A 22,907-nucleotide genomic window follows, 5' to 3' on the forward strand; every position below is an offset into this window, starting at 1 on the left:
TAGCGATTACTTGCCCTAGCTCTATTTCACCCAATAAAAGCCTCTACACGAGTATAGTAGCTTGGTTGTTAATATATGTCACAGCAAACACACTAGCTACTACTAAGGCCTCATTTGGAACGTAGGAATTTCATAAGAATCATACAGGAATTTTATAGAAATCAATTCATTTACACACAGAAAATGCAAGAAACAGGAAAATTTGTCGCATTCCAATGGAGGCCTAAAGGACTAGACAAGAGTGCTAAACATAAGGCTTCCTTTGGTTGGTCTTTTAACCCATTGTGACTTATTAAAAAAACAAAAGCCAATATATGAGATTGGATTTCAACCAAAGTCATATCTAAAAGTAGTTTTTTCTAGTACAAATCTTATAGCACCCTCATCTCTGTGTTCACATGTTGTGGCTTCCAACTTTTGTGAAAATAACTCACCCTCCACTTTTCACTATTATAATGTTTGGCTTTCAGTTTCTGAGTCCTCAAGAGTATAGACTCCACCTTCATGTTCCTCCTTAATAGCACATTTATGTTTGGATTTTTGAATATCCTGATTTGAGGACCCCTCCAGCTTGGATGTTAGCAGACATGACGTTTTGTTCATTTGTTGTTTGCCATCCACATTACCAGAACCAAATTTTGAGTTTATTTCTCTAGCCATTTTGATTGCTTTTCTTAGCTTGACCATCCGTTTTATACTTATTGGATGGAGGCTGCTCACCATCACTCACCTTGATAGCACTAGATAGAACTTTTCCTTGATTTTCATCTTGAACATCTCTTTCAAAGTGAAAATCATGCAGAAAGGACCCCCAAAATGCTTTCAGCTGTCTTGGGTACCTTAACAATGTCCCTACAATCTATTCTTACCCTCCTGACATATATAATCACGCGTAAACCTAGTTCTTTCATCAATTTCCAGAACCTTTCCAACTAAACCTCCAACTTTTGCTATTGTCCTTGTAGACCTTTGGTCAGTTCGGTTATCTCTGATCCTGAACCAAGATTGCTGAAGTTCCTTCCCCCTTTGCACCAAAACTGGCAGTCCAAATCACAGCAGTGCTCATGTTCATGGCAGCAGAGCGCTCGCGAGTGTGCAAATGGAACACATGGGAAAGGGACGTCAGTAGCTGCCCGCAGAGGGGCAGCCAGCCAGCGTCGCTGTTGCCGTTCTTCCCCAGGCCGGTCCGGTATGGCGGCAGTGACACTGCGCAGTGCGCACCATGCCCACCATCTGTGGAAAAATCACGAAAACGAATTGTCACACGGCGCACGATTCCAGTTCCGGAGGATTGAGGCACCACGTCGGCCATGAAGACGGCAGCATGCTGTTACCATGGAGTTGGAATACTGCGAGGTTACCAAAATCATGCGAGAGCGAGAGAAGCACTGGCAAGGGAGGAGGAGGAGGGCCAGCAGAGCTTCACACTGGAAAGAGGGTAGTGAGGGCAGCCGAAACCGAAACTAACTAGTAGTCCAGTCCAGTCCAGTCCAGTAGTGACGCTGATCGTGTCGAGAGGGACAACCACACACACACACTGACACAATTCCCTCTGCCGCACGCTCCGGCGGGAAGGCGCCTTCTCCCTCCCTCCTCTACTCTTCTGTCTTTCTCCAATGGCGGCGATTACCGCGCCGCCGGCCCCTCCCCCGGCCTCCACCTCATGCCGCCTCCTCCGCCGCCGCGCGCCACTCACCCGCTTCGCCGCCTCCTCGTCCCCGTCCTCCCGCTTCCGCCCGTCCTCCTCCTCCTTCCCTGCCGCAGCCGGCAGCAGCAGCGGCGGCGGGGGCGAGATCCTCCACGTGTCGCCGCCTCCCCCGCCCGCCGCGCCCCCGGGGGTTCCCGTCTACGTCACGCTCCCCGCCGACGCCGTCGACCCGGGGGGCCGCGTCGCGCGCCGCCGAGCCATGGGGGCCTCGCTCGCCGCCCTGGCCGCCGCCGGTGTCGCGGGCGTCGCCGTAGAGCTCTGGTGGGGCGTCGTAGAGCGCCGCAGCCCCGGGGAGTATGACTGGGCCGGCTACCTCGAGCTCGCCGCCATGGCCCGACGCCACGGCCTCCGCGTGCGCGCCATCCTCGCCTTCCACCAGTGCGGCGCCGGCCCGCATGACCTGCCCTGGTGCGTCTCCCCACCGCTCGCCTTCGTCATCAGTTCAGCTTCAGCTCCTAAAAAGATCCCTCTTTTTTCTCACCCCACCCCTGTTCTTTTCTTGTCTCCACTTCCTTTGCTAGGTTCAACTATGCATACATTGTATATATATGCTTCAGAGTTGAACACATCTGCCAAATGTAAAATTCACATCTCAGTGGGGTTGACGGGCTGCACGTTCAAACTCGCTTCTTTGGAACCAAATAATAGAGAAAAAGGCTGCATTTCTACTTCTCGGTTGTATAATGTTATATAAGCAGGTGTTAATTATTATTAATGTCTATTCGACGTGCAACATCCCTTAAATTCACATCTCGGTGGAGTTGAACGCACCTGTTGAGTGCCGCTAAATTTGAGCCCAATTCAATTCATAACTATTATTCTGGGTTGTGTAACTATTTATGAGGCAATCTAGTTTCTGTGCAGAGTTGACTGAATTTACTGATACCTGTGGTTATATCCTTTGCTACACGTGACATGCACTTTTGTTCCACTATGTCGCACAAAAATGTTTAGTAAAAGAGTTCATTATTTATCGCCGCTCACAATTTACGATTTGTTATTTTAGTTCAGGAGGTATGTAATTCCTATTAAATATTTGTACTGTTATTCTATACAACACTAAATAATAATGAGCATGCTCGCTCATGGATTCACATATTATCATGCTAAACATGAGCGCATTGTACTGACATTGTTCATGCTGCATTGGAGAGGAGTGCTTCCCGGACACACGTGTGCACCCAACAATAAGGCTACAATTACAGGGTGTTTGGTTTGAGGAATAAGCTAGTCTATCATATTCTCACTCGTGTGCACCCAACAATAAGGCTACAGTTACATGGTGTTTGGTTTGAGGAATAAGCTAGTCTATCATCTTCTCACTTTTTTTGTTTGGTTTGTGGAATGGAATGAGTTGATCATCATCACCTTATTCTTCATAGTTAGTTAATACTAACATGAGTAATGAGATCATCCCACCAAATTTGAGGAATTGACTCATGATGCACCATCTCATCTTAGATGGACTGATTCTTCAAACCAAACACCCCCTTAAGGTCTAAAGTAGAGAATCTAGTGGAGAGAGAGGGAGACTGACATCATTGCAAATTTTGCTGTTTGGGCTCAACTCAACTGCTCAAGTTATTAGGGGCCACTTCAATATGATCAGGTGATAGAAATTGAACCTCCTTGGTACATGATGAGATAGTTTATGATGCTTGGTTTCAGATCATTGATGTTACTATCAAAAGCCTGATTTTTTTGTGACTTATATCTGAGCATTTTAATCAATGGGTTGCCTCAAAACATCATTCTTTTTTATATCTGATGTGCTTCACTGCTTGTAATAATCATTTCCCAAAATGGCAGCTACAATTAATTTGGAACATTTATTTGTATCATCTACCTAGCAATGCAAAACTACATGATGTCATATCAGCTGTTCATGAAATAGACCCCTAATGAGTTTGCCACTTAACAATTGCTTTCCCTTTTGCCTTTTCAAGTTGTCCTGTTACAGGCAACCTATTCCTAATGTTTTTTTGCTGATGTGGCGTAAAAGTTTAATCACTTGATCTTGGTACACACACACGCAAGGATATCTCCTTTTTGATTCATGGTTGGAATTTCCTACCTTTCCAGGATTCCTTTGCCGCAATGGGTGCTTGAGGAGATGGATAAGATTCCGGACTTGTCATATACCAATAGATACCAGAAGAGAAACAAAGAATACATATCACTGGGATGTGATATTCTTCCTGTTCTGAAAGGAAGATCACCTATGCAAGCTTACTCCGACTTCATGAGAAGCTTCCACAATACTTTTGAAGATTACCTTGGGGACACAATAACAGTCTGTATTTTCCCTGTTTCTTAAACACATATGATTAATTCTGAACCACCAAAGGATGTATCCCTCTTATAACATTGTCTCTCAGGAAGTACAAGTTGGAATGGGTCCAGGAGGTGAGCTTAGGTATCCGTCATACCCAACTGAGAAGCTAAATCAGCCAGGCAGTTCATCTGAACTTGGGGAATTTCAATGTTATGATAAGGTATGACGGGAAATAAAATTCTTTCTCTAAAATTACAACAAAATGGAATGACTTTGGTAGAGTGGTAGGCATATTGGATGATCAGTCTCAACGATGTTTACTCATGCAATGTCTATTTGTACCTTCGACTTGTAAGTAGTACCAGTACGGGTTAGCTCCCTACCATTTGGGCTTATACTAAATCTTCTATATGTGAGTTTGCATTTGTAGAAATGACTTGTATGTTCTGTTCTACTTTGAGGTTTGAGCCATGCAATAAAAAAGGACAACATCTGCATTTCTGAAATGATTGAAACACATATCTGATTCATGCATCTAATGCTATGTTACCATTACAAGATTTAACTGCTGATAGATGTGGTCTGCTAACAGTTTATGCAAGCTTCGTTGAGTGCTCGTGCACAGATTTTTGTGTTACAACAGTGGGGCAATGGCGGTTCAACTGGCACAGATGGTTCACAGCAGAACCTTGAAGAAACGAGTTTTTTTCGCACCGATGGAGGCTATTGGAATACACCTTATGGTCACTTTTTTCTTAAGTGGTATTCAGGAATGCTTCTCCTCCATGGAGAGAGGTTATGCATGATAGCTGATGCAATCTTCTCTGGTACTGGTGTGACCATCTCAGGGAAGGTTGCTGGAATACATTGGCACTATTATACTTGTTCACATCCATCTGAACTGACATCTGGCTACTACAATACTCTATTAAGAGATGGCTATCTTCCTATAGCTCAAATGTTTGCCAAATACAAAGCTACATTGTGCTGCAGTTGTTTCGACCTGAGGGACGCAGAAAGAACAAATTCTGAGAGCAGTCCCGAAGGTACTCTCCGGCAGCTTGCAGGTGCTGCTAAAATGTGCAACCTTCCTCTTAATGGTGAGAATTCTGCGACAAGGCTGGATGATGCATCACTGAATCAAGTGATAAGAAGCTCAAGGCTCTACTCAGGCCGTACTTCAGGAACATCTTTTTCCTTTAACTATGTTAGGATGAACAAAAGCTTGTTTGAGTTTCACAATTGGAATCGATTTACAAAGTTTGTTAGGCAGATGTCAGATGCCAGGACCTTTCTAGCAAGACTGTATGTCAGGAGAGGGCAGCAATACTTGTCTTCAATGTCAGTTGTTTGGGTGGTTAGTCGGGCTTGTGCATATACATGAAAGTTGTCAAAAGCTATTGCGGATAATCTCAGCCATAAATGGTTCCACCACTGTGGATGGAAAAGGTTTGCTCAGTATATGGCTCATTTTTAGTTGCCAGAAGGGCAGGCAGGCTTATATGCTGAAGGCTGTACTGATTTCATGCATATGCATGTATTAGTTTCATGCATATGTCATCGCTGAACAAAAGTTTATAGTTATTTGTTGTAAAGTGGCAGACTGGCAGTGTTTTGCTGCCAACAATATTGAATCGCACGAGGGTCCTGTTTAGCCATTTTAGAAATAATTAGATGGAGCTTCATGTTTTCCCGTTACAATATGAATGCTTTCAAACTATATCTGCCTATGAAAATATGTATACTTCCTCTTGTCACAAATGTCAAATATAAGTCCATCTTAGTTTATCCAAAGTCAAACTTTTCTAACCCTAACTAACAATACTATAAAATTGACGGAGTACGATCCATTCCTGAGCAATTTTGGATTCACAAGAGCTCTCCTCTCTATTGCTTTATATATAACACATTAAAATTTGGAAATTCTAGAAGTATATTTTGACCATCAATTTCTCATAGAATACACTTTCAATTTTTATAAAATCACCGCCATGTTAAAAGACACGTGAAATGTGAATCTATTGATATGATTTCGATACTAAACACGAATATAATTTAACTCATTTATTAGTCTTTTGTTCAAAACTTAGTTTGATTATACATACATTTCAAAAGAAAAAAAATGGAGGTAGTAAAGTGCAACTGATATTTTATGAAGTTGTCAGTTCTATCACCGGAAGAAGTTAAAACCAGTATGAGTCAACTTAATGGATCACAAAGATATGAATAAATATGTTTACAACATGAATTATGACTTAGGAAAATCTGCTTCATTTCCAATGCAATATACTGTGCAAACTCTAGACAACAATTATCTAGTTTATAACTTGAAATAGAATTTCTTGCACATAACATATACAAAGTTGACTACAAGTGCATTCTGCACAATTACATGCATTTTGCGGAAAAATACAATGATACATTTATCAAACACAATGAAGCAACTAATGCTCCCGCTAATGCAGTAATGCTAACTAGCAACAAAAGTACAACTCTTCAAGTGGAACTGAACTCATGGTACAAGCACTTTCGAGTACCCATTGATCAGAGCAAAAGGCTGACAGGCATATCAACCGGAGCTTCCACAAGAACTGCCAAAGTGTGTCGCAATATCGCTAACAGATAACCTGATGACATGGCTACCCGAAAGCCGTGAGATCTCCATGCATTCTTCCAAGTCTGAATTACACGTCAACTTTACCCATTCATGGTCATCATCTAGATACTTGATATCAAACGTGCCAACATCCATCCTTAGCCTTTTCGCTACCTCCTCTTTCAATACAATAACACTGCCTGAGCATGAGAAACGGAACCTCACAATATCTTCTTTAAAACTCGCCTTTATCGTTACAGACCCTGAATGCTTCATTGGCACCAAATTATTGGGAGGGGCCAAAAATGGTTGGTCAGATGTTGAAGTGAAGAGATTCTTCAAATCTTTGGAGCTACCAGAATCTTCAATGAGCATCCTGGAAAGTGGTAGTTGTGGTTCTTGGAAAGGCTCTTTATTGAACTCCTCTGGATTAAGTTGAGGTTCTGCGAATGTTGAAGCAATTGGCTTGCAAACAAATGTCTGGTTCGCTGGACTTCTCTGGCATGAGCCTTCCGAAGTGCGTGAATTTATGCTGCCTTCTCCAGACGAACTTCTCGAGTGAGACGCCTTGTCAGCTTCAAGCTGTGTGTCATTGTTATGGTCTGTAGATCCTTGCTGGGGCATGACTATACCAAAATGGCCATCATTTCCAAGTGACTTTTGCAAAGAATCTCTGTCACCATCAACAGCGATATTTGAAAGTTCTGCCACTTTACTTTGAGTTAATTTCTCTACATTGAGAGAATCCAATGAAGGGCCAACAGGAATAGGGAGAGGACCTGTGATAGATGTGAGATTAAATGCCGCATCGGAGCCTTGAACAGACTCGATTACCTGCTTTAGTTTCGAGAGAGATCGGTTGACCTTATTGATTTTTCGAGATGGCCAACGAGAAATCCCATGCTGCCGGCAAATGCGCTTCATAGTTGTAGGACAAACTGCCAGGAACCAAGAAAAAGTACACCAGTTAATGCTCACAATCTCCAAGAGTCAACCACTTACACCACTGCAAAATCCACTGTGTTGCCGCCTCTACTCCCTCTTTACTTTCTATAAATGTCAATTGATGGAAACAGAAGTTGATAGCAAGGGTTTATAACAAGCAGACAAAAGATGCGCAAAACAAAAGAAGCTTCTCTGCAAAACATGCTGTCATGGATAGGACACTTCTAACAAGAGTATCATAGCAAGAAAATCTTATAGAGGCAACTGGCAGCATCCAATGAGTAGAGGGATACAAAAAATCTTTCCAAGGTTGTTTCTGCATACATGATACATGATTGCATGACCAATTTATCCAAATCCCAATTATCCAAGCAGTATGCCAAAATGACAGAAGATCCAGTTTTGAGTCTTGATGGCTATCAGATCTAACCAAGCCAATGTCCTTGCAAGTATTTCATGCTTGTTCTATGCTGACAATAATGGTTTTCTACCTAACAATGATGTTCACAAAAAGTCTAAAACACTGAACAGTAGAGAATAGCAATTTCCCCTAAGCAACCACCCCTGATCTAAAATCCAAACACCTATGTGCAGATATTATCTGCTATAAAATTATGTATCCTAGAATAGATGCAACTTAGTCCAACAATTTAACCATGGCTTCGCTACATGTCAATACCATGAACTTAAACTTAACAAAACTGCAAACGAGGTGGATATGACCATCCAAGAGTTAGCATTAGGTCAGGAACAGTGCGACACTAAAAAAGAGCACATTGAATTTGAGTATTAGAAGTTAGAACATACCACCAAGGCTTTTAGCTGCGTTCTTCAAGCTTCCAGAAAAATATTGCTGAAGAACCTCTAAACTGATAGTCTTTTCGGCTTTCCCACGTTTCCTTTCAGGGGGTTTGTTGGTTTTGTGAAGCACAGAAGAATCAGAAGCACCGCTACCATTTGGTCTGCCAGCAGAAGTACCATTGCCTTGAGAGAAGTCATCAGTCAACAATTGTCCCTCTGGCACATCCAAAACCTTCTTGTTCCCACCATCAAACTCATGGGATCCTCCATGTCTATCACCGTTAGGTGATTGGCAAAGGGAACCATCAGAGTTATCAAACTGTGCATCTGTCTTGAATTCTTCATTCTCAAGTTTTAGCACATTGCTAAGGTGAAGAGAGACCCCACTCAAATCTCTGTCACCAACTACCTTTAGGCTCCGAAGACACCTCTTCATCAGAGTTAATACAGACTCCAGTAAGGCATTTTGGTCATCTTCGTCACTACAATCGGGCGGCAAGAAAAACTCTAATATGTAGTCATCATTTCCAGTATAAGAACTTTGCAAGCATATTGCAAAGCAGCCAGCCAACCCAAACATGCGAGCATAGTGTACAAGGGGATATGCCAACTTACAGAACTTGCGGATATCTTTTGAAAAGCAAGGTTTGTGTGAGATAAACGCCTTTCCAGGAACTCCTTGTCCCCTCTGTAGGTGATGCTCGACACAGGCATCTCTAAACCCCCACATATGAGCATCAATCACATGAAACGCCACATCACTAGTTGACATGCAGACCTCCCCCATGCAACTTCCATCAAAACTTAAGCAGCTCTTTTTTAAACCACCACCATGCGCCAAGACACTTCTATACTTGCAAGGAACCCAGGTCTGTGCCAAAGGAAGCTTGTGCTCTTCACATACTACGGTCAAGATCTCCAGTATTTCGACCAGCGCAGCTTGACGGCCTTCATTGCATATCTGAGGAAACAAGACGGTGAACAAGAATATATGCCAGCTACCCATAGCACGGACAGGAAAAAAAACAAACTTCTTGTGCATAATAATAAACTATAACGTGATGGGTGAAAGCTCACCTGGACATTTGGATGGTCATGTATTTCAGTGCTTTTAAGATTTACCGCCTGCAGAAACGTTGGCAAAATGTAAAAAATTCCGCTACAGCTGGTTTTCTATAGGTCACATGTAAGGTTACTAACGTCAACCTTAAAACAATTTGCTGCTCCACTGAATGTGCAACTGTGCATGGCGATACTAATAACTATACAGCAATCAAATCATAAAGAAAGAGAAAAACTTGGACGAACCTCAAGTGCTTTGCAGACTTTATCGACCTCGCAGGCATAGTTTATCTTCTTTGATGTCATTATAAGTTCAACAACAGCGATACACGAGTGAGCGGAAGGATCAAAAACAGGCAGGGCGACTGTACCATGGACGTTGTAGCTGATCGCATGGTTAAGTCGTTGGTACTCACCACTGCTATAGTACTGCACATTCGGTGTCCACTCGGGCACCTTTTGCTTATAGACACGCCCAGGTAGGCCCAGGTCTCCAACATTTTCCGCATCAACTGAAAACATGTAGGTCATGGATACAGCCCTGTACTGAAGTAGGCCAATGCTCTGGTGGTCAAGCACGAAAGGCTGTCCTGAAGTAGTGAGCACATAGCGGTCTCCATTCTTGACTGGTGCCCAGACTTGGACCAGCAGATGTTGATCTGTGGACTCCTTGAAGTAGCGAAGAGCGTGTGTCAGCTTCTCCTTGAACAAGCTGGAGTTGTCTGTGCCATCTTCGTCCAGGGACAGATGAAACTGCCATCTGTGACTGATCTGTTCAGCTGGCTTGCTTGAAGTGTGAGAATTCCCTGGGTGAAAGAAGCAGGATTGTAAGGCGAGGAACGGGATGCTGCTGTGTTTAATTGGAACCGAGGGTTCTGCTTTCCACTTTTTTCCAGATCGTGTATTCGTGTGTAGGAGGAGAAAGAGGGAGATGAGAAGGTGATGTTAAGTACTGAGAAAGGAAAGGAAAGGAAAGGAAAAGAAAAGAAAAGGAAGGCTCACCGGAGCGTGGCCGCTGGACCTCTTCGAAGACGGCGGGCGCGTCGAGCGGGAGCAGGTGGCGGTCCTCGAAGAGCCAGAGCGGCGAGTGTGGGGTGAGCCAGGAGAAGGATGAGTTGGCCGGTATCGGCGTGAGCTGCGGGGAGAAGAGCAGGGACGTGGTGAGCGAGTCAAAGGGCCAGGCGTCGGCGCAGGCTGATGGGGGATAGGCCGGGTCGAGGTCCATGGGACCTTGCGGCTGGCGGTGCTAGTGTGATCGTACGGCGGCGGCGGAAGAAGAGGAACAGGAAGCGATGGCGAGACGGGAGGAGGACGGGAGGAATCCAATGCGGCCCGTCGGGAAGGTAGTGGTGGACCGGCCACGGCATGTCGGCATGACGGCCGTCACTTGTGGCGGGTTGGCAGTGGCCAATGCCCAGGTCCTTCTCCGCTTGATTGATTGCATCCGGATGGATAATTAACAACGGGCTCGATGCATACATACATCACTGTCACAGCAGCCCCAACAAACAGAGAAATTAGTAGATGCCAAGAAAAGGCGCATGGAGCAGCAGCAGCTGCTCCGGCCACCGCGTCGCAGTCGACGCGCACCGGGCAGTAATATTCTACCACCGTCCCCGCGCTCGCGTCCCTGCTGTAGTGGTGGCTGTCCTGATGGCGACGCCCACGGCCGACGTACGGATCCAACGAAGAGGTCGTCGCCTTCTGCCATTCCAGGACCAGGACCAGGGCAGGGTGGGTAGGATCGGATCGGTGCATCATCTACCCGTCGCTTTCACCATGGGCAAGTGAAGAATGGAAACGGGAAACCAAAACCTTTTGGCAAAGCAGAGAGCATCGCATCCATCTATAGAAGATTCAGTTAACACCAGACTTTTTTCAGTTCCAACATTCCAGCAATCAGTACTCATCCAAGTAACTGTACAAGGACGACTCGTCGTTCCTCCACCGGCGCCTCGTGAGCAGCGACCTGAGGAAACCCCTCCTGCCTTTGCTTGAGCTTCTCTCCTGCTGCTCCCAGTCGCTGTGCAACTGCATGGAAGCTAGTCTCAAATGCCTCGAGTTCGAAGGCGGTCTTCTTGCAACCGTAGAGGCGGACCGTGCCATCGGGCTGGAATTTGGTATCGGGGAGCCTGCCCTTGTTTCTGTGTAGCAAAAAGGGGAAGGCGATAATGAATGTCCTTTCTATGCAAGCTTCACATCTCAAACATCTGCTCGGTGAACAGCGTACCTCTTGCAGTATTTGTGTTCACGATTCGAGGAGATGGAGATTTAGCTCGTGCTTTACGAGAAGGCGATAACGACCGCGACCGATCGTTAGGTGTAGGAGATGGTTCACGCCTGCAGCAGATCGGCCGGGCATACCAGCACTAGTGTTAGTGTATCTCTTTGGCCATTGGACATTGGCTTTGACCCTCAAACTCAAACAAAAGTGAAGAGGGATCTGAGAGTTACTATCTGTTTACCTCATCGTAGCCTGCCGACGAACTGGAGTAGAAATGGCTGCAACGAGTTCAGATCAGTATCAAAGTAATCTTTTCGCAAGTTCAGAGATCAGAAATGTGACCAACTACTTACAAGACTGGGACTTGTGCATCTTGCGGCCTGTATACTGCCTGCTATACCGTGGAGGTTCTGAAACCGGGTGGATGGAAGATTCCAGTAGATCCAGGCCTATACAAAATACAACCTATCTATGATGGTCTGTATGTTGTTGTACGAACCAAAAAAAATAAAAGGACTGCTATATAATACATTAACAAATAAAATAGAGCATGAAATTGCCTGGTAATATGTAACGCCTATGATACTTTGGCGCCTTGATAAGAAGAGCTTGCTGGGATCTTGCCTCCTGGTCAGTTGTCTGTTGGCAAATTCGTACCCTCTACAATCAATCATAAGAACCAATGGTGTGAAGAACGGTACGGTACAGGTGCAAAAACGTAATGCTATCTCTGATAATCATTCCATACTGGCAGACTGGGTCAAGAGAACAATCATCTGAAAGGAAGTTTCCACAGTCAACACTTGAGCACTATACCTGTTCAACTGAAGACACTAGGAATTCAGTCTCCTTAACCTCGACAGCTTTCTCGCTGACAAGGTTATCCACCTTGTATGACACAAAACCCAGATGGTCCACTGTGCTAACAAGGGCCTCAACTGTGTAATCTTTCAAACTCGTCATCACACTACATAGGAAGATCATGGTGAGAGGATAAGTGTTGCTACTTCTTTATTGAAGCAAACAGCAAACAGAACAGACAAGGAAACAAAGATCCAGAGAAGGATTCATACGTAGATTTGTGCGAGTTGTTCCTGTAAAATACTTCAAAATATTCTGCCGCTGAGTACAGCTGTGACCGCAGATTCCTCAGGTCCTACAAACAAAGCATACTTTATTAAACTCAGGCGGATAGAGCATAGGAGATAGTAATAATAAATGCCAGATAAGCACCTATGTGAGACACATTAATCATTGACAAAGGCATAGCCATGTGGGGGGGTTTTGTTGTGGCTGTGGGCAAGGATTCTATCTGCTTTTCTTTACCCCAAGCAGAGACAAATTTGACAATAGATGGCAGCAAGCACGTTCTAGGCTGGCACTAGCAGACCAGTAAACTCTCAAGAACGGCAGGTTAAATATTTTGTCGAACAAATAGCACTCGGATATATAGGCAAAGCAATGTCATAAATCACAAAAAGCCTTGATGCAACTTTTATTAGGAAGAGCCTCGGTGCTGAGTCGGTGTCATGTTGCCGCCGTTATGCAGACCAAGTCCATTTTCAAACTCCAAATGGGATGGCGCTTTCGCTTAATAAGGGCAAAAGTAGGGGGGGGAGAAAAGGTGCGGCCATTATAGAGCTGCAAAGGCAGCTATTATTGTTTGATTCACAAACTGTTGAGATGATGTATTACTTGAGCTGTATGGCTGTATGCATGAACATGCAAAAGGCCGGAATGATATTTCCATTTCCAAAAAAAAGCTATTATACCAGTGATGCATGGTTCTCTCTCTTTTGTCGAAAGGCAGAGAGCAATCCGAGATTTCAACAAGGAATAAAGCAATCCAAGACTTCAAGGTTAGACCTTCATAAATGGCTGATGTTATTGGTTGTAGTATACTCCTACAAGATTAGTTGTATTGCTGTAACAAGATATGGACAGGACAACACGCCCGTACAGTAGCACAGTGTGTGATTGAGATACTAGATGGATGGATGGATAGACCTACAAAATCTTTGTGATTGACATGGACAGCCAAGCGCACAGGGAAACCCGGAAATGGGGCATTTTTTTTTTGGTGTGAACACCGGCAGGCAGGCAGCAATCAAGGAATGCAATCCGGTTTCTTCCGCAGGCGCACGAGTTAGATCCACAGGAACAACAAGTAGGGGGGAAAATGGAGTCTTTCGTAGATGAGAAGAGGGAGGTGCTAGATAGTAGTACCTTGAGGGTGTCGGAGAAGAGGAGGCCTTCCTGCAAGGACATGGCCTCGGTGACGGAAGCGGCGTCGTGGTCGTCGTGGGTGTGGGAGGAGACGGTTGACGGCGACATTGAGACCGCCTCCATGCGCAAACAGGACGGCTTCCCTCACCTGTTGCCAAGATAGATTCGTCCTCCCAGGCCCAGCTGTTGTAGCAGCAAGACCCCTCCCCTCTCCGTGGCTCCGACCTTGTGCGGGAACCAAAACCCCCAAGAAAGCAGGAGTTTTTGAAGGGGGGGGAGGAGACGAAGAAGCCCCAATGCCCTGGGTGGGCGGCGGTGGTTCACCTATGAGCCCATGAACATGGGAGGGAGTTGAACCACCACAGCCCTACTCTACTCTACTCTACTCTACCTGTGTTTGGGTGGAGCAGTGGTGTTGCCAAGATCTGGTTTGGGTCCCCTCCCTTTCTCTGTCCGTCCAAGAGTAGAGCAGAGATTTGGAAGCTTGCTGGTGCGCAAGGCGCTAGAGATTGGTGGAGCAGGGGTGATGGGCCATGGGAGAGGAGGGGGCGGATCGGATGAATGCGACGGACGGGGAAGATGATGGACGGAGTAGTTAGAGAGAGGCTATTTGTTTGGGGAACGTATCATGTGCTCATGGAGCTCTTGTGCTCATATGAGCACTTTAAATCTGGTGCCTTCATTTCTCATCTAAGTGTGAATAGACATTTTCTAGTTTCTTCTGTGCGTCACCCTTGACCACCTGCGCCGTCTGTCGCTTCTATGTGCCACTGCTGCTCTCACCCCTGGATGAGAAATGAAGGCACCAGATTTAAAGTGCTCATATGAGCACAAGAGCTCCATGAGCACAGGATATGTTCCCATTTGTTTGTTGGCTGCTGGCAGTAAATTTGCTTTGCTTGAGCTTCCGTTTCACATCCAATACCCGTGTTCCAGTTCCACTTTGGTTTTGTGCGATGAAATGAACAAGGGTCAAGGAAGGGCAGAGAGGCCAGAGGAAGATCACGTGCTACGCATGGATGACTCTGGCCGTGGTCGGTCACAGCAAAATTCAGTTGGCAACGTATCTAGTGCAAATCAACCTATCTATATAACCATGCAAACTTTTAATCTAAATCACTTGATGTTGATGTAAGGGACGCGGAACGTGGATAATCTTACACTTAACCGCCTGCTGTTAATCACACTTTTTCAAATCCCTCTTCCACTCCTTCGCACGTCTCCTTATATCAACATCATGTGATTCAAATTAAAAGTTTATATGGTTATACGGATGAGTCTCACAATAGATGACCCGTCTTACCTTCATAGACTCATACACTTTTCTCTACTGTTATAATATGGCATAATATCTTTGTCATGTACTCATGTTCTCGTTGGAATTCTACAATGCACAAAAAAAAGCTCAAAGCAAATAAAACGAAGGGGAGTAATTTTATCCGTTCATTTTCATCTGTTGCTTAGCACTTCTTTGCAATTTGCAATTGCAACCGGTTTGACCAATTCATCCAGAAGACAGAGAAGCCATGATTTCACCCTTTATTGTAAAAGAAACATCTTCTTACCTCTAAACCTTTTGTTACATCTAAACCTTTTATCAGGTTGTTTCCTGTCATATCTCTATCTTATCCGCTATTTTAAACTTCACTATACAAACAGTGTAGTTTATAGATCGCATCTCCTATTTTTACACGATCTATCGCGAACAGTCTCATGGATTAATTTCTTAAGTTAGCATTTGACAAGACTTTGCTCAATAAATAACAAAGAGAACGAAAGACACATACAACCAAAGCCTCTAAAGAAGCCAGACAAACAACTCATAAAAGATGTCTCCTTACCATAGTGCAAAAAAACACAAATGGAAGTTATCGAGAGCTCTGCTAAATTATTTAGGACTAATTTTAAAAGAAAAAGAAGGTAATAGTTTACACATAACTGTATTAACAATGAGCCATGTCTCCATCAATTTTGGAAACCAAATTATGTATCACCCTAGACTTACCAAAAAAAAACCATGTCCTTACACAAAAGCCAAGAAAATCAGACTAGACTTCAGTAGAAGTTGACACTTAACCTAAATTATCATTGTATTCGAGTTTATATGTTTCAAGAGTATGGTTAGAATATAAGCGTAACCACACAAGGGCTAGGCTTGTAGACCTTCATCTGGTGGTTGTCTAGCCCAAGATAGCCCAAGACTCAATCTTAAGTCACACACTCGTTTCGTTTCGTAGTCTAATTGCTCGCTGAGACATTTGACAAGTGTTAACGACTGGTTTATAGCTGCTGGAAGCACATTGGTGTATCTTGTGTACCACATGTGTGTTCAGTGCAGCGCAAGCAGTGCACCGAACATGTTTGATGCATCTGGTTTTTGTTTCTCAAGAGGTGACATTTAGATTCCTTTGTCAGGATATAAATAGACCTTTTTGGTCGGGTTTGGCTGGTATCCCTCGACCACTAACACTTGCATACATAAACATCTTGACTCTAATTACAATTTATTCAAAACTAGAGCAAGTAAACGTTTTCGCATATATAAACATCTTGAGTCTAGTTATAACTGTAATTTTTTATAGAACAACTTTTATAGCCTATTCACTTCTCTTCTAGACATCTAAGTTCTATCAATGTGTCATGCATAGGTGCTATTTTCTTACACCAATGATAAAATGACATTGTTTCCCCTCCACCAACAATTATGCACCCAACTTAAAACCATCGAAAAGAGGCCGATAAGTTAGCTTGATATGAGATACAACGTGTAATCTGATTCTTGGGGTTCTAGATCAACTTGTTCAAAGGTATGCAGACATTTATGGATGATTTGTGACTTATGTTCCTATGTAAAAATTATCCATTTTGTCCGAAGATTTTTTATTACTTATTCGAACTTTTAATACTTACGAAACTATTAAAGTTTTTCTTGTGCAAGGCAGTATATTGTATACATCAACTTAAAATCTCTGAAAAGAAGCCAAGAAATTAACTTGATTTGAGACCCAACCAAATCTGATTTGTGGGGTTGATATCCAAACATTTATTGCTGATTTGTGGCTCATGTTCCTATTCAAGATTAGAGAGTTTTGAGTGTTGATTCTAGCATTTATTAGTTAGTACTTATTAAGTTAAATAACATTTCCTTGTGCGGACAATATATGATTCCTACATCACGACATGCAATGGTGAGCAATGTTCGACGTCTACCTTTATATAGGGTATCCTAAAATTTAGTGTGTGCCAAGACATAATTTCTGTTTCCACAATAATCTTATGATTTTAACAAACTTTAGTAATGGGTTTCATCGATGCATAAAAAGATTTTCTTATAGGATCACTAATTTTCTATACGCAAGAATTCCATCACAAAATGTTGGATAAAGTAGTTACACAAGACAAGACAAGCTGGCGTGGCTGGGCCTAGCCCGGGTATCTAATCACGGGCTGGGCCAGAACCAGAGAAGCCCAACAGTTGCCAAGCATTAGCAGCGGCCTTGGCACATGCAATGCAACAGTGGTTTTAAATTTTTTATTTTCTTTAAATGCAAAAATGAAAAAGCGGCACCAAACTATCGCTGAGCACGACCTAGCCCACAGCCCCACACGTTCGTTCCTTGTGCGCACTACTACATCCTTGCCACTTTTTCTAATATAAGTCTGGTTCAGAGTTAAAGATTAAGACAACATCATTCTAGTAATGTACTCATATGTCCGTCAAAATTAGACGAACGAGAGAGAATATCAGCTGTCCCGCAACCAAAAACACTCTAACAAAACAGGAGAGAGGTATGGATGTCAGAAAAAGATCTAAAATTACACACTAGTGTGCCTGTGATTGACATATTGATGTTGATTCTTGGACTAAAAACCAGATTCCTTCTACTACTTGTAATAGTAGCACATCACAACTGAATCCAGAGCACTGCAACACACTACGTACAATATAAATCAGGAGTCAAGTATGCCAACCAATTTAATGTCCCATACATACATACATAATATTTACACAGCTAACATACCCAAGGTAAGGTCATCATCCATCCTTGTTATTGCTTGTTGCCCGTCGCTAAGGCTTTAGGCAGATCACTAGACACACATTAACTTGTCATCTTTAAACCAAACCAAACTTCTAAAAGACGCATTATCAAATCTTTTCTGCAAATCCTATGTTACATCACTTCTTCCTTCCACTGAATTTTTTTCTCAAGGAAGAACTGACGCCAGCAACCAATCTGTTGCCTTCTTTGTCATCGACAAGCTACGCCATCATGTTTCAGCAGCACCCATCTCCTGACTGCCCCAGCCAAAAAAAAAAATCCCTTCTTCTAATAGTCCCTCTTCCCATCCTGCCCCAGGCAAGGGCAAGCCTCCATATGGCCCCTGTCTCCAATGGAATGGATCACGATCTTCCTCACCATCTGGCAAAACTCCCTGCGCGAATTATTATAACGACGACTGTTATTCACAACCCGTCTATTTTTCTTTTCTTTTCTTTTCAGGAGGATATATGCAAAGGTAGCTTAGCTTACTGCCAAGGAACAGCTCCGACTTCCATTGTCTCATTCTCGTCGTTAATGAAAGTAACCTTCCATTCCTCTTTCTCTTTGGAGCCAAGGTCTTTGATCTCAAACATCTCTCCAACCTCACCCATCAGCTGCTCGTACCCATCCAGATTTCCCAAATCCACAGCTCTGCACACGTCATTTCCATGCATTTGAACCTAGCACAGATCAAACACACAGGTTACACGGCAAGACAAGTAGAAAGACAAGAACTTGAAACTCGTTACCTTGATACGACTCCTTCCACTGCAACTCTGGTGGCTTTGGATTTCTCGGGGGCTTCCGTTCACCATGTGCGTATGATCCTTCGTCACTCTTGATAGCTGAGCAGAGTCTTCAAAAGAACCAGCAGCTCGCGCCGATGTTTCCCCTGCTCCCACACTCGTCTTGTCAGCGGTAGCACTACTCCTAGCATGGTTAATCAAATTGACGCCAAACAGACGGAACATGCCGGGCTCCTTCTTTTCCTCTTCGACGGCATTGGAAAATCTTGGAGCCACCTCCTCGGTCTGGTAGCTGCACAGAGCAGTGTTGCAGGACAGCTTGGAAGAGGGCTCGTCAGCATGATAAGCGGAGAGCCCAGGCCAAGGAGGAACCCTCGCGTCGTTGCTGGTGACCTGAAACAGTTTCTGGGAGATCTCTGGCAGGGAAGGGTGTGAGCCGGAGGAATTGAAGCCCTTGAACCAGCTCCCAGTTACTGCAGAATTCTGACAGATTGAACTGCTCATGGCACTGTATCCTGCGCGTTCACTTGTCCAAGCGACTTGATGTTTGGGTTCGCTGGAGCTTACGCTTGTCTTCTCATGCTGTTCAGGCCTTCCAGAGAGCCAGAATTCTTGAGCAGGTTCTGCAAAATTCTGAACGTTAGACTCAAATTTCCGAGAGATTTTGATATTTGCCATCAGCAAGAAACAGGTTTGTAAAATTGCCATCAGGCCCACATTTCATAGACCCAGCTGGACCCACAATTCATAGACACAGTGGTAATTATAACAGGAAGACAACATTGTGAGTGGCAAAAATACAATTATCTCCAAATTTCCAGATATCTTTCTGAACGTTATGCTGCAAAATTCTGAGCTTAAAAGACCAAGCGATACGATTGTCATACCCAGTGCATGAATATCCAGGCCTTCAGCTGTCTCCCTAGGCCTTTTGTTTTTCATTGATGGTTGCACGGGCATGGTGATGGCAGGTGCGGATGCATCGAATGGTTCAATTTCCCAGGAGGAAACCCTCTCAGGGCCATTTAAGTTTGTGGCTTCGTCCCATTTGACCTAAACCAAGAAAATTGATGATGCGTATAGCATCTTGTCTAAAAAGTCAAATAATGATAACAAATCAAGCCGGTCGAACTGATCTTACCTTCAATGTCTTCCATTCAGAACCTTGCCATTGTGGAGAAAGATCTCCTTTATCGACAACTGTTCCAGAAAACCTGCAGTGTTAGAGATGGACCGACCATGTCAATATGGAAGGACGACAACAAATTAAAAGGAGAAACACGCAAGGTCACTGTATGAATAGTTACTTCTTTATAGGGACGTCATCCCCTTCAAAACTCATCTTAAACCTCATGCCCACATCGAATCCAATTTTACTAGATTCCAGGTACTTGTTCAGCCTGACGATGTATTGGCTTTGGCTTAACCTGAGGGAAAAAGGAATCAACAGAGAATGATGACAACAGTTACATTAAGAGAATTGATGTCAGGAAGTGTCCAACCTTGGTCTATAATACACTAGGAAAATGGAATGAGTCCTAATAGCGTGTGATGCACTTGCAAGCACCCCAAGATGCATGCTTTGGCTTGATATAACAGATGCTGGCATTGTGCTTTGCTTCTGCACGAGGCGCCTCACTCCCACACGCTGCTGTCCGGTCTCGCTCCTAGAAAAAAAAAACTGTACCATAAGCTGACGAGCCCAAGCTGCTCGTTTAGGTTCAGTTGAGATCTCACCTCAGGTAGACAAACGCGTCACCAGCAATCAGCTTCTTTGATGTGACAAACGTGCTCCATCCAGTAGTCAGAAGGTGCCGACGGGGTTGGCCTAGAGAACAAGGAGTTGCAGAATTAAGCACCATAAGTTGCATAAAGGTAGAGAATTCAGTGGAGATGGAGACTGTACTGTACATACCCCTGTATATGTGCTTGAACCTCCATTCAGATCCATGTAGGTCCTTTGTGATGAGCTCTTGGGTCGGGGTCGGCATCGACATATCCTGGTTATTAGCATGAAAAGAAGGCTAAGATTTTTCCATGGCGGTTTTACCCCGCATGAATTATTTTAATTTTTAAAACATGAGAATTATGCATACCAGTGCTGGGAGGCATTCGTTTGCATGACGCCGAAGAACGGAGAAACCGCCATGAGTACTGGTGTCGGATGGTGTGAGGATCTTGCAGAAGGAGTGCACCACGGGCCTTGACGTCTCCTGCAGGGGCGGTTCAGGTAATTGGGGTAGATCCACTTGCTGCAAGCAACAGCAAGAAATTGCAATTCTTTTAGACAAATCCACACAGTAAATCCTCCCAATCACATACGACTGCACACTCACTGAAGTTGCTTTGCCTACAAAAAAAAAAGAAGCAACATACTTGCAAACAGAAGAAGAGTTCAGAATTGAGGGGGTCCAATCCAAAAGCGTAAGTAAATGGGCAGAATTGGGGAGGGACAGCAGAAAGGACATTTGCAAAGCAGAGGGCAGAACAACAAAAAATACTAGTAGCAAGTAAATTGATGGTGGTCCAGTGAGTCCACTCTGTGTCTGTACTCACATCTGGTTCCGGCTGCAGAGTGATCTGGGCGTACATCTCGTCCGTTTCTGTCTCGGCCTGCAGCACAGGGAGGGAGAGGACGAAGAGTTAGCAAGTAGTGCTGTAGTGGGGTGGGGGGCTGGCACCAAATTGAGGAGGACCGGGAAAGAAAAGGCGAGTGAATTATAGTACGTGCCTTGAGCTCGACGTTGACGACCTTGCAGAGGATCTTGTTGGGCACCTGGAACATCTTGATCTGCTCAGCCAGCAGCGCCGGGTCCGTCGGCTCTTGCAGCTGCAGGGGCAGCAGAGCACATCAGTAAAAAGCAAGAGAAGAATTCAGAAAACATAAAGGAGAAATTCAGAAAGCTGGTTGCCAGGAGTAGAGAGCGAGAGCTAGAGCGAGGGGCGACCTGTTCTAGGTGACCCTGGAGGAAGTAGAAGACCCTTTCGTTGGTCTGGGGCAACTCCACGAGCGGCCCCGCGCAGGCGCGCCACAGCTCCTCGAAGAGCTCCTCCGGGTCCCGTCCTGCTCCTGCCGACAGAGAGACAAACAAGCAAACCGGTGGAGGCGTTTAGTTTGTGGCCACGAACAAAGAACATGGAGAAGAGACGAAGGAACGCGGTAGTATGTGGGGTGGGGGGCTGACTGGCTCACCTTGCGCCATGGCCACGGCCTGAGGGTTTGCGGTTCTTGGCTTGGCCTCCTGGTCTCGGGGAGGAGAGCGGAGCGAGTGAGACTGAGGGAGGGGAGAAGCGGGCAGCACCTCCTCCTGTGTGTCGAGTGTTTGTTAGGCTCACCCTCGCTCCATTAAAGAAAGGTGCGGTGGGACTTTGTTGAGGCCGCCTTGTTGAGAGGAGATGGGGAGACAGAGATTGTTGGGGTTGAGAGGAGGGAGAAGGAGAAGGAGAAGAGAAAGGCGCAGGCGCAGAGAGAGAAAGAGAGTGGCCTCGGCGGAAGCGGAAAGAGAAGGAAACGGCGGCGTTACAAAGCAAGTGCACTTTTATGCCGCGGGACGTTTGGTTCGCGGGAAATACATGCTGGGTGGGGATGTGATATTAATTATCAGCCTATTATGTGTATAATATCTACTATTATTACTATTAATTAACACTATCTAAGTATTTTACGGATGTGTATGGTTCATATATCACCATTTCCCTTTTAATTAGTTTTTGTATTCCATATCTTACATAAGATTTGGCTGTCAAGATCATGACACGAGTAAAAGTTTTAATATCGTCGAAGACACGGTTCAAATCTCTACAAAACTTCACCAATGTTGGTAACAATCTTGATTCTTGGTGCTGGACGAAATAAAAACCCTGAAACTTTGCAATACACTGCTCCATGTGCTATATAATTCTAGCATCATATCCTCTATTGTTTATGTTGCATATTCTTCTTCCGAATAGAAGTTCAGTCATAAATCATGTAAATTATGTTAATGTTCATTTAGATTTGTTTAAGAACATACTTCATGTAAGTATAAAAGATCGATTGAATATCGACCAAATTTCATGAATTTTGATAATAGTGGAGGTGGCCGGAAATTTTTTAATACCGAAAATGCAAACAGTTGCAATGATGCGTGCATATACTATATACAGTTAGTTTTGTTGAGACGATTTTCAGTTTGGATTCCCATGCTCTAGAGTGGTTTCTACTTGTGTTTTTTCTCACTCCATTGTTCTAACACTTAAGATAGTGTTTAGTTCCAGAGCCGGTTAGAATGGAACGACTCC

The 22,907-nt window shown here is 44.2% G+C and overlaps 4 protein-coding genes across 4 annotated transcripts; 1 reads left to right on the forward strand and 3 right to left on the reverse strand.

Annotated features, from left to right (window-relative positions):
• The first annotated feature begins 1,525 nt into the window (after positions 1-1,525).
• LOC100192000 (beta amylase4) lies at positions 1,526-5,735 on the forward strand. Its single transcript, NM_001137424.2, has 4 exons — positions 1,526-2,116; positions 3,791-4,001; positions 4,087-4,203; positions 4,576-5,735. The coding sequence occupies exons 1-4, from the start codon at positions 1,617-1,619 to the stop codon at positions 5,365-5,367; spliced, it is 1,620 nt and encodes a 539-aa protein (NP_001130896.1). The 5' UTR covers positions 1,526-1,616; the 3' UTR covers positions 5,368-5,735.
• A 503-nt stretch (positions 5,736-6,238) lies between these two features.
• LOC103649534 (uncharacterized) lies at positions 6,239-11,010 on the reverse strand. Its single transcript, XM_008675250.3, has 5 exons — positions 10,390-11,010; positions 9,634-10,193; positions 9,403-9,450; positions 8,332-9,286; positions 6,239-7,517 (listed from the first exon to the last, which is right to left on the reverse strand). Exons 1-5 carry the CDS (start codon positions 10,610-10,612, stop codon positions 6,553-6,555), a joined length of 2,751 nt encoding a protein of 916 aa, XP_008673472.1. The 5' UTR covers positions 10,613-11,010; the 3' UTR covers positions 6,239-6,552.
• Positions 11,011-11,203: 193 nt separating this feature from the next.
• Positions 11,204-14,421, reverse strand: LOC100282198 (uncharacterized). Its single transcript, NM_001155110.1, is given in 8 exon segments — positions 11,204-11,531; positions 11,618-11,727; positions 11,853-11,889; positions 11,965-12,060; positions 12,172-12,271; positions 12,428-12,578; positions 12,685-12,767; positions 13,838-14,421. Coding segments are annotated over 8 exon segments (945 nt in total). The 5' UTR covers positions 13,961-14,421; the 3' UTR covers positions 11,204-11,286.
• A 3,268-nt stretch (positions 14,422-17,689) lies between these two features.
• On the reverse strand, positions 17,690-22,190 carry LOC100857063 (auxin response factor 1). Its single transcript, XM_008675251.2, has 14 exons — positions 21,820-22,190; positions 21,575-21,696; positions 21,358-21,456; positions 21,183-21,239; positions 20,723-20,878; positions 20,542-20,626; positions 20,364-20,454; positions 20,129-20,293; positions 19,934-20,053; positions 19,768-19,840; positions 19,514-19,679; positions 18,630-19,249; positions 18,370-18,560; positions 17,690-18,271 (listed from the first exon to the last, which is right to left on the reverse strand). Exons 1-14 carry the CDS (start codon positions 21,827-21,829, stop codon positions 18,166-18,168), a joined length of 2,061 nt encoding a protein of 686 aa, XP_008673473.1. The 5' UTR covers positions 21,830-22,190; the 3' UTR covers positions 17,690-18,165.
• Positions 22,191-22,907: the final 717 nt, after the last annotated feature.

Source organism: Zea mays, chromosome 3 (genome assembly GCF_902167145.1).
Source record: "Zea mays cultivar B73 chromosome 3, Zm-B73-REFERENCE-NAM-5.0, whole genome shotgun sequence".
Classification (NCBI taxonomy): Eukaryota; Viridiplantae; Streptophyta; class Magnoliopsida; order Poales; family Poaceae; genus Zea; species Zea mays.